This window comes from Meleagris gallopavo, chromosome 29 (assembly GCF_000146605.3).
Source record: "Meleagris gallopavo isolate NT-WF06-2002-E0010 breed Aviagen turkey brand Nicholas breeding stock chromosome 29, Turkey_5.1, whole genome shotgun sequence".
NCBI classification, from domain to species: Eukaryota; Metazoa; Chordata; class Aves; order Galliformes; family Phasianidae; genus Meleagris; species Meleagris gallopavo.
The window spans coordinates 838667-849326 of NC_015039.2; the positions used below are offsets into that span (position 1 = coordinate 838667).

General features: G+C 43.1%; 1 protein-coding gene across 3 annotated transcripts; it reads right to left on the reverse strand.

Moving 5' to 3' along the window:
• Positions 1 to 90: 90 nt before the first annotated feature.
• On the reverse strand, positions 91 to 10488 carry CCDC47 (coiled-coil domain containing 47). 3 transcript variants are annotated; one of them, XM_003213037.4, is made up of 13 exons: positions 10383 to 10488; positions 7680 to 7945; positions 7451 to 7558; positions 7184 to 7358; positions 6804 to 6925; positions 6131 to 6196; positions 5123 to 5224; positions 4334 to 4444; positions 3675 to 3760; positions 2658 to 2716; positions 2286 to 2395; positions 1951 to 2118; positions 91 to 1628 (listed from the first exon to the last, which is right to left on the reverse strand). In XM_003213037.4, exons 2-13 carry the CDS (start codon positions 7938 to 7940, stop codon positions 1548 to 1550), a joined length of 1449 nt encoding a protein of 482 aa, XP_003213085.1. In that variant the 5' UTR covers positions 7941 to 7945; positions 10383 to 10488; the 3' UTR covers positions 91 to 1547. The 3 variants fall into 3 exon arrangements, with proteins under 3 accessions (XP_003213085.1, XP_010722783.1, XP_031412907.1); XM_010724481.1 differs by lacking the exon at positions 10383 to 10488 and adding an exon at positions 10232 to 10376; XM_031557047.1 differs by lacking the exon at positions 10383 to 10488 and adding an exon at positions 8599 to 8632.
• Positions 10489 to 10660: the final 172 nt, after the last annotated feature.

Below are 10660 nucleotides of genomic sequence, written 5' to 3' on the forward strand. Positions count from 1 at the left end.
AACATACACTGAGCCCTCCTCAGGGCACCTCAGATTTTGAGGTGCCATTAGCTGAGAAGAACATGGAGTCCAAAGCAAAGAAGACAGGTGGAGTGTTTCAGTGATCCTTTACTCTTCATTAGGTAGTTCATTGAATGTTCAAATTACAAAATTAGCTGCCGTGGGACTTGGGGAAAGCTGTCCGCTTCTTCAAGAGAGCACAAACCATATTTCTTTTCAAAGAACTTTTTGAAACACAATCATATTAAATCTTTAAAGCTAAATAGTGCTAAAGTTTCACATAATCTACCTTAGTTTTGTTTTTAAATTAACTTTACCAACCATTATAAAATTTCACATACTTGCATGTATCAGGTTACAGACTTTTGCATTTAAATCCATGTGAAGTACCCCACGCTGGAACAAGAGCTTTAAGCAAGTGCTGTTTCAACAGCAGATCATTCTTATTGCCTAAGAACAAAGTTTGCACAAATCATTGAACAAGAAAATGCAAGACACTGTTTCCCCACAAAATTGTAAGAAGTCTGTCACAGCAACAATATAATGCCTTGTGGACTGGAAGCATTTATAAAATGCAGAGCTCTTTCAGTGAAGTGCTTGCACAAGGGCATTCACTGCCCCCCCTTATATTCAAAAACCTGAAATGACTGCTTATCAGACAAGACGAGACATCCTCTGGAACGTTTTCACTTCCTTGGAGAAATTGGCAATTGCAGATACTTCACCGAATCTAGCTTCTTGCTGAAGTGAATTAGGCAGCAGCTGCTAAGACCAAGAGAAATGCTCTTGAGGCAAGTTTTTACAGTTAAAATATTCCAGGAAGGCTAGTTGAAGCTGCTCAACTCACCATGTACTCCTAAAGAAACACGATGCTGAATTACAATTTTACATTGTATTAAGGTCGTAGCATTCAAAACCACAAGTAGGAAACGATGCTCACATACTCCATTCCCTGGTATCTAACCATCTATGTTACCTATCATGCCTACAAGTGAACCAGTACCTTATTCATAAATAAAAGAAAAATAATTTCTGTTCTACTGGGCTTACATCCCTGAAGTATCCATATTGTGTATGGAAGGCTTTAAGTTTTGTGCCTTTAAAAGCTTGATGCAAATAAATGCACACTAAATGCTTGTTGTGCAGTTTTCCTCCCCTTAATTTAAGAAATCTTCCCTTCCTTCCTAATAGCTAAAACCAAATTTTAAAACCAAAGCATTAATGTTACCAGCACACATGGACATGTTTACAATCACATTTCTGAGGAATAAATGACAAAGAGCATTCAAGAATATTGCATTTTTTTTTCCAAACAGACAAGTAGCAAAAAATTTATACCACCTGGAATAAAACTGCTGAGACAAAGCTCTGTACACAAACCTGCAATGTTGCTGTAATACTTAAGTAAGTAACACCAATGCAGGGAACATTTCCCTTAATGGCTAGTAGTGTTCAAAGAATTGTAGGACTATGGAGTTAAGTAGATCTCTGCACCCCGTGAATTCAAATTCTGCAGGTGGCGATGAGACAGGCGTCTCACAGTGAAATCACATAGCTTTCACTTTGATTTGCTTCATCTTCATCTGCTTCTTCTCAAGTTTCTTCTGTTCACGCCGCAACGCAGCTTCCTGTAGGAAAGGATACAGAGATCCCAATGAGCATCAGTGATCTAGTCCAAGAACAAGCTTGCCGTTTCAGAAAAGCAGGACAAAGAAGCAACCTTCAGTACTGTGCTTGGGGTCACATCTCTGACCAGGTAAGCTGGTTCCCCATTGACAGCCTTCACTCATTTCAGAAAGTAGGAGAGCATACACTGAAAGTGTAGGATGCCTTCCACCGAAATAAGAAATGAGCACCAGCACTGCTGCTGGTAATGCCTACAGGCAGCCCTGGAAATACTGCAGGAGAAATGTGCCAATAGTGTGTAACAGTCTGAAAAATCCACCTCACCTCCAGCCGACGCTGTTTTTCTGGATCCTCCTCATTCATGATTCGCTCCTTCTCTGCTCGTTTCTTCTCCTCTCGACGGGACTGAGCGGCTTCCTGTCTCTGCACGTGAGTCAGTTTAAGGAAGTTCTCCTCCACACGGGCCCTGTTCTTATCAGCTTTCTGCTTACCCTTTTCAAATAGAAAAGCAAAGACAGTTAACAGAGATCCCCCGTGAGCAGAGTGGAGTACCTGTGGAGTTATACTGGAAAGATAAGACTCTTGCCTTTAAGGTTAAGAATCCAATGTTAACATTTGGAGTTCATATGATTTTCAGAAGGCACAAAGCATATACTTACTTCTCTGTTCAGACGGAACTTCTTTGCTTTGTCGATAGAGTAGATAACCATGCTCATCAGAGGCAGCAAAGACTCCATATCCTTCGGGGAAGTATTGCCTGAACCAGGCACTAAAACAGAGAGTTCCCTGTTAACTCAGAGACATTGTCAGGATTTTTCTATTGGCTGTAATTCTCTTTCATTAATGGCGTGAACAGTAAAAAGATATTCTTGTCCACTGCCTTCTATTTACTGGCTAATCAATCAGCAATCCTGTTTACATGCAATGAAGGCATTTGTAACATCATCTTCAGGTGAAGAAACTCGAGCATAAGACTAGCAGAGATAAAGCACATCAGCACGCACACACAAACACACATGCAGTTCTCTTACCATTAAATGTAAACAAAAGTGTCTTTTTAGTTTCGGGCAGTTTTGTAAGCTGACCCTCCCTGGTAGGAAAGAAAAAGTTATTGAAATGAGTGAAGAATAAACATGGGCACACAAAATATCTGCCACTGTCAGGGAATCATATGAAGAACCAAGAGACACTTGCAAAGTACACACAAGATTAAAATAAATACATTTAAGTTTCAGACTACCCAGACTCCTGAACTATTTTACTCAGTTCAGGATTCTAATGCAACAAAGTCAAACCTACATTTCACAGAGCCTTCAAAGCTTAGCCATTTCAGTACAAGATACTGTCTTGCCTTATAATTAAATCGAAGTACATTCCTTTTTTAGAAGTCAGTTTCAAGTTTTGATATGGATCATTTATTTAATGCCTGTGAGCAAACCACACCCTTGCAAAAGCCTCCATGGTGATTACGATGGTACAATAAAGCGCCCACTGCTTGGTAACTGTGAGGCAGCAGTGGAAAGTACCCCAAGACAAGGCTCAGAGAAACAAAACATACTGCATCTGTGTAATTTTGTAACATTAACTGGAACAACAGCACCTAAGCAGGTTTTTTGTTTTTCGTTTTTTGTCTTTTAAACTGCAGACCTTGCCCAAACTGAGCCCTCAGTGCATTCAGATAGTATCTGGATGAATATGTGCTTTTTCAACCACTCCTCCTGCAGCGTTATTTACTCCTGAACTCTTGTACACCTATAGTGGGATTACTCAATTGTTTTCCATGCAGCTGTGTACACTGTATCAGCCAGGCATTATCTAAGATTGGGAACTGCCCAAGCTATAGAATAACGAGCACACAAAAATAAATATTTAAGACAATACAACACCTTCAACTTATACGTTAATGCAGCATCTGGAAGTACTAGGAGTGTATTTATTCAGCTGTTTCACCTTTGCTCCCAGTTTATGTGCATTCTGCAGACAAGTTTGTCAGCCTTTGTGCTGTGTTACAACAGCTACTGGAAGAGGAGATGAAGCTTTATACGTACTCTTGCATAAGTTTTGGACCGGAGAACTGGTCCGAGAATTGGACGGACTCGATCTTGTCAGCATAGTGCGTGAGGAAATGTATCATCTGAAAGGGAAACTGGCATTAGTTTTTCCTATCACCAACACCTTCATCCACCTACACGCTCCATACTGACTTGTCAGGATGTCCACATATCACTCAGAAAAGGTTTGTGCTCTGCTTGCCACAACGACACCACAATTTAAACTATCAGGTTTTTTAGCCATTGCAAGAATGGGCCTCAATGCCTGGAATCAACATAAGCAATGCAGGAGTTACTACATATTTAATTCTCATTTGGGATTTGCCATTTCATCTAACAACAACTTTAGCACTGAGGGCTCATGGGCAGACTAATGCCCTCCTTTCATCTGGCTTGAACTAACTTGCAAGCTTTGAAAGGAAGTTTCAAGTCCTCAGTTCATAGGTTAGACTAACAGTCGCTATGTAAAAACAACAAAGTGACAACTACACCCTTCTTCCAGCCCTTATGTTTCTTTAAGGTCTTGATTTTTCTAGATCTCACTAGGGCCATATAGTTCTATTGTGATTTTTAAAGGTGATTAAGGTCAGAATTTTTGTACAGGCTTCAAGAGCCAGGAGCACCAAGGAGTATTTGCACACTTCACCCAGGATTACCTTTGCGTCCATCATTCCCTCTGTGACCTCCCCCATCTCCGACAAGATAGCCAGGGAATCTGGAAGCCCATACTTTGCACCAGACTTGGGTTTATCACTACAGAACTCACTCTAATGCAAACAGAGGAACAGAGGAAAAAATAATAATAATAATACAAGCATGCAAACAGCTTAACACAGCAAACTGTTCAATCAGAACAGGACCCCCAAAAGTACCTGATAAGAAACAACAAGAGAATGGATTAATTCAGTCATTCTGCCTGGCTGAGGACATTTCAAACGTGAAGTACAGCATGCAGTATCAATGCATGTAGCCTAAGTCAGTATTTCCCTTCAATAGTGAGCACTTCAAGGAAAAAATGAAACAACTGTAACACATCCACGCCAGAACATCTGAAGTGGATTAATGCATTTGGCGTATTTTGTTTGATACAACAACTAAACTACTTGTATCCTGCCAAACCACACCTCAGTGCTGTTATTTGGGACATTAAGAGAGATTTGCAAATCACTGGTTTTTATTACTGGATTCTTTGCAAGCTTCAAAGCTTGAATATTTGGGAAGCTTTCCTGTATTCAGGTAAAACATGATCCAAAATTTTCCACATCAAGTATCACTAATTAAGTTTACTTTTCAATCCTTAACCAAGTCTTTTGTGCAAATTACACAGGGTGAAATGAGACGTGCATATATCCTGACAGCATACTCCAACCTCCTCCTAAACAAACAGGTTCAAAAAATAGGATGCAAGAACTTCTATCTTGTTATTCCAGTGTGAGTGCACGTACCAGGTCCTGCATCTCTTTCTGAAGTCGCACCAGTGCTTTTCTCGTTCCAACAGCAAACACGTAGGTGTCCATATCGTCATCATTCATTGTTACTTTTATTTGCTGCAGGGCAGAAAGCATTTAACCTTGATCAGATTTCTAAATGCACTCTGCCTTCATACCACCTGCCAAAAGGAGACCCCTGTCTCCATTCCTGCTCCTTCAGTGTTTGACTGACATTTTGATTCTTATTTCGTTACCACAAAGAACAAAGCAGAAGGAAGGCCATACACAGCTGAGATAAAGGGTGTTAAATTAGAATTTCTCAGTGTGTCTTAGGGAAAGGTAGCTTTTAATTTTTTTTTTGAGCATTCAGTTCCAGTATTATGCTACATCATAACAACAGTGACGATAATGACAGAAGAGCTGTAAGCCTCCTTTGTGGAGCAGACATCCATTGCTCATGAGCATCTGCCCACACCTGAATTCAGTATTTTTAATGGATGTAAGCAAATACAATTATAGATACACAGAAAAAGTGTTCACAGCACACAAAGCTACTGTTATAACAAAACGTAATTTCTTGGCATTTCTGTGGTTAGAAATTCCCCTCATCTCCGAGTGCAAGGGATAAGGCAAACAATGACTTTACAAATCAGAACATGCATGCCAGGGTATGCATTAAAACAGCTCTGTTCTGGTTGACTGAACCAGCAAAGAAACAATTATTTCAGATTGTAAAACCACATTTTATCAAGATGAGGTCTTGAAACATGACAGACTTTGCAAACTACTCAATAAAATCCACAGAGACAAAATGCTGTCATCACCAGTTTGCATTTTACTGTCAGAAAAGAAACATGATTAATTCTTGCAGATTGTTCCATGAGATACTGAGCTGTAAAGTGCAGAACTCTATGCAAAGATACCCAGCAGTGAACTTGTGGGCTATCAGTACAACAAAAAGCAGCACAACCACACCAAAGGAAGGCATCCATTCACAGCTAACCTGAAGGGGTGAGTACGTACCACTTGGTCACAAGCTGGCCTCATCATGCGTGCAAGAACGTTCAGTAGGTCTTGTCTCTTGAGAAACTAGAAACACAAGATTTTCAACTCAGAATATTGATAGATATACTTAGAATGAAGATCTTCATTGGCAGATAGTAGTGGAAATTAAGGAAGAACAGGGCAGTTTTAAGTCAGTGGGTTTTTTTGTTGTTTTTTTTTGTTGTTGTTGTTTTTGTTTTTTTACAGAAGAACATAGCTTTGATGAACACTTTGGAAGCCACTCATATTGCTCAAAAACAGGCCCACATTTTGCATTTGATCGAGTTGCTCAGGGCCTTGTTCTCTCAAATTATAAGCTGAACTAATGTGTGGGACTGTCCATCCCAGTGCAGGATACTGTCTTTGTTAGACTTCACTGAGACACCTGCTGATCTATTCCTCTGCTTAAGTCCCATTGAATGGCAGCTGGACTCTTCAGCACATACATTCCTGTTTTCTACACTTTAAGTATTTCCTTTAACCAACTTTAGTGGGCAGAATACAGGACTGTCTGACCAGTTTCCCTTCCAAGTGTATATCCAGAACTTTGCCTCAGCCTGAGACAGAGCACAGCTGGGCCCTCCTTGTTGCTTGCAATGGAAACTGAAATCTGGCAACAACTAAGCAATGGGACAAACACACTCATCCTCACCTTCAGCTGGATGAGCATTCCTTCACAGCACACCCTTCCAGAGCACCACAAGTTATAAATGTGTTCATTTTCTTGATTTAGTTTCCCAGTGCTTGTAGCTTCTTTATTAGTGCCATCATCCCCTAAAGAAAACAAGAGTGAAAGATAACTGCTCACACATTTATACACCAAGTGGTGACAACAGACTTCAAAATTGGTTTTCCTGGATTACTTCAGTATTGCCATGATGTTTCTGAATAATGTATACCACCATACCATTATCTAATTTCAGCACTGGAATTCTGGCATACTATTTATCCACATCCAGAGCTGTCATTAGTGCTATCAAGCAGCTCTAATGAAATAAGTTGAAAATGCATCCCAGCCACTACAGAACTTACCAACAAGAGCAAAATTGCTTTCTAGCAGCTCCCTGTGAGTATTGAACCACGCATGAGCCAAACGGTTGTTTTTGTTCTTCCCAATGATGTAATTCATGATATAAGCAAGAAGACCTGTTACCATCAGGATCTCCATGTAATAACTCTCCCAGCTGTTCTGAAGGTGAGCAGGGACCTGCAGAAAGTAAATAGGAGTCTTAGTGTTTGTACAACTTTATTGGCATACTGACACACACAAATAGAAAGAGAAACAAAATTGATACTTACATTAACTATTGTTATGGGGTCTTTATTTTTGCCAGGAGATGCATCTGGTTTCTCTTCATAGCCTTCAAACTCCTCATCATCATAAGGCTCACTCTCAGTGTCACCTTCCTGATGGAAAAAAGCATAAGCATTGTGAAGATCCAAAGCCTGGCAATCACAATCCAAAAACATACAGCAAGAAAGTATGGTTCAGAGATACCGTCAGGGAGTGCACAGGGATGGAGATTACCTGTGCATCTGTGTCATCAAAGTCCTCCTGATTCTCATCCTGACCTTCGAGTTCTACAGTGGCTTCTTCCTCATCATCTTCTGTAGTGATGATCCTCTGAGGGGATTCTGTGACTGCATCTTCATTAACGTCTTCAAATTCAGCAAAGTCATTGTCATCGTATTCCATAATGTCATCTCCATCTTCAAATTCATCATACTTTGCCAAAGAAAAACTCCAAGGGATAAGCAGGACAGCAAAGAAAATGTATAAATTCTTCATTTTCGCTGCAAAAAATCCAAAACATTGCATGAAATCCTTATGCTATGAGATACCAATTCTGTTACATTACATCTCCAGTAATATCCAATTTCCACAAACAACTTCAAAGCACTGCTGGGACCAGGCCAGCGCAACTGTAATTAAACTCCCTTGCCTTGCCATCTTCCGTATAAAGAAAGCAAACAATCCTACAAGAAAAGCTTGGAAGGTTTGGTGTGAGACCCTCTGCAGGAGCAGCTGAGGCAGCAGCAAGTTCACATCTGGCCAAGCTGCTGAGATGAACGAGTTCCAGAAACAGAAATGTGCTGCTATAAAATGTCTCCCCAACAGCATCTCAAAGTCACCGAGTCATTTCAAAGAACACACGCTGTGCAGAGTTGTCATTAATTAGCAATTGGACACAGTCAGATGTGTGCACGTGTTACAGCAGTAAATCTTAAAACGTTCTTAATTCATCTACTTTAAGCAGCAGCGCTCTGGTAACTTAAACTACTCATTTGTGATCTTTCTAGATTACATGCCCAGAATCAGGGCATTCCACTGCTTTTCTGTTCAGGCACAGAGACATTTTCTTGGACAATCAATGCAAAAAAAAAAAAAAGTAGAAAGCAGACAGATATTGTACTAGTCTCCAAAACAACACAATGAATGGACTCACAAGACCGAAGCTCCCCCATGTCTGCCAGGAACCTGCAGAGATTTGTTAGGGTTCTTTTTGGTGGTTTTGGTTTTCTGCCCTCAGCTTCCTATATCTTCTTACTTGAGCAGCCCCAGGCTCTCAGACTGTACACTGCCACCAACTCTACATCACTGAGGTCCAAATGAAGGACCTCACAGAAGGCAGTGAGAACCCTCCTGTGTATTTATCACAGCAGGGGGTTGAAGCCAGATGATTTTTGAGGTCCTTTTCAACCCAGGCCGTTCTATGATGATCATCTGCAAAGGCTTGGCAGTAAGACTCCTCCTGCAACCGGATCTGAGTGGGAACTTGCACGTTAACGAGACGTTCCCTTCAAAGCTCAAAATAGAAACAATTTGTTTCTAAATTGGGCCAGCACTCCTTTGAGCACCACATGCTCACTGCTATGAATGACAAGGACAGCTAAAATCGATTCCTGTGCCAAAGGCTTTTAGTTCAAGCAAAAACCCAAATGAGCATGCTCTTAAGAATGTAAATCAAGATGTTAATTTAGCACACTGTTTGCATATACCATGATTTTATGTGACTTTAACATGAGAACAAAGCACTATTTGCTTTGCTCTTTATGACAGAATTTGCACACACAGAACCACAGAATGGCCAGGGTTGGAAGGGAGCTCAAGGATCACGAAGCTCCAACCCCCTGCCACACGCAGGGCCACCAACCTCCACATTTCAGAGCAGCCCAGGCTGCCCAGGGCCCCATCCAACCTGGCCTTGAACACCTCCAGGGATGGACGGGCATCCACAGCCTCTCTGGGCAGCTGTTCCAGCACCTCACCACTCTCACAGCAAACAACTTCCCCCTGACATCCAACCTAAATCTCCCCTCCCTCAACTTCAAACCATTTCCCCTTGTCCTGCTGTTATTTCCTCCTTCCAAGAGTTGATTCCCCTCCTGTCTGTAGGCTTCCTTTAGTTACTGAAGGCTGCACTGAGGTCACCCCGCAGCTTCTCTTCTCCATGCTGAAGAAGCCCAGCTCCCTCAGCCTGTCTTTGTAGGGAGGTGCTCCAGCCCCCTGATCATCTTTGTGGCTCCTCTCCAACAGCTCTCCGTCTTTCCTGTACTGTGGACTCCAAACCTGGACACAGTACTGCAAATAATTTAGCACACTGTTTGCGTATGCCGCGATTTTACGTGACTTTAACATAAGAACAAAGCACTGTTTTTGCTTCGCTCTTTACGACAGAATTCCCACGCAGAGGTTACCAACAGCTAGACAACCAGACATCCTGCTCAGCACAACCCCTGCAGCTTCACAGCGAGAATTCCGACCATACCCTGAAGGCACACCTACATAAACGGGTAACATAGCAGGACAAAATTCGTTTTTGAACAACCTCAGCACACGCTCCGGCACGGCACGGATGTGCCGTGCCGGAGCGTTTGCTGAGGTTGTTCAAAACAGCCTTCCCCAGCGAAGGGACTCCGCTTCCTTCCCAGCAAAGGCCCGGCTCCCTCCAGCCCAGCCCTGCTCTCGGCGCGGCCCGCAACACCCAGCCCTGACCCCGCCGGCGCCGCAACGGATCACACGTGGATGAGAGCCACGCTGCAAGCAGCCCCTCGCTACGCACAGCCCTTCTTCCCTACCCTTCGCCTCGTTTAAAGCCCCATTCCTCAACCCGACTGCCGCAGCTCCGCTGTTCTCAGGGCCGAATTGCCTCTACCGAGGGCACGGCGGATCGGTAACGGGAAGGGACCGAAGGGAGAGCGGAGGCCGAGCCCAGCCGGGCCGCGTTACCTGAGTCACGCGGCGTCGCACCACTCAGGCCCTGCCCGCCGCCACGGCCGCAAACGGCGCAACGCTACGTACTTCGCGTAGCGGGAACAGAGCATGCGCAGTACGCACCGTCCCCGAGGCCGCCGGCGGCCCTCGCGTTGCCCGCCTTCGCCTGCGGCTTCACACGCCGCTAATGCGCATGCTCAGTACGGCGCGCTGACGTCAGCGCGGCACGCACGCACGTACGTACGTCTGAACGCACGCACGCACATCGGTGCGGCGCTCCATTCCGTCTCCAC

Excerpts from the sequence above, each read along its gene's own strand:
- CCDC47 (XM_031557047.1), bottom strand. Across the intron at positions 5,225-6,130 it reads GGCCAGCTTGTGACCAAGTG|CAAATAAAAGTAACAATGAA; the intron begins GTACGTACTCAC and ends TCTGCCCTGCAG. Across the intron at positions 2,396-2,657 it reads ACTTTTGTTTACATTTAATG|TGCCTGGTTCAGGCAATACT; the intron begins GTAAGAGAACTG and ends TCTCTGTTTTAG.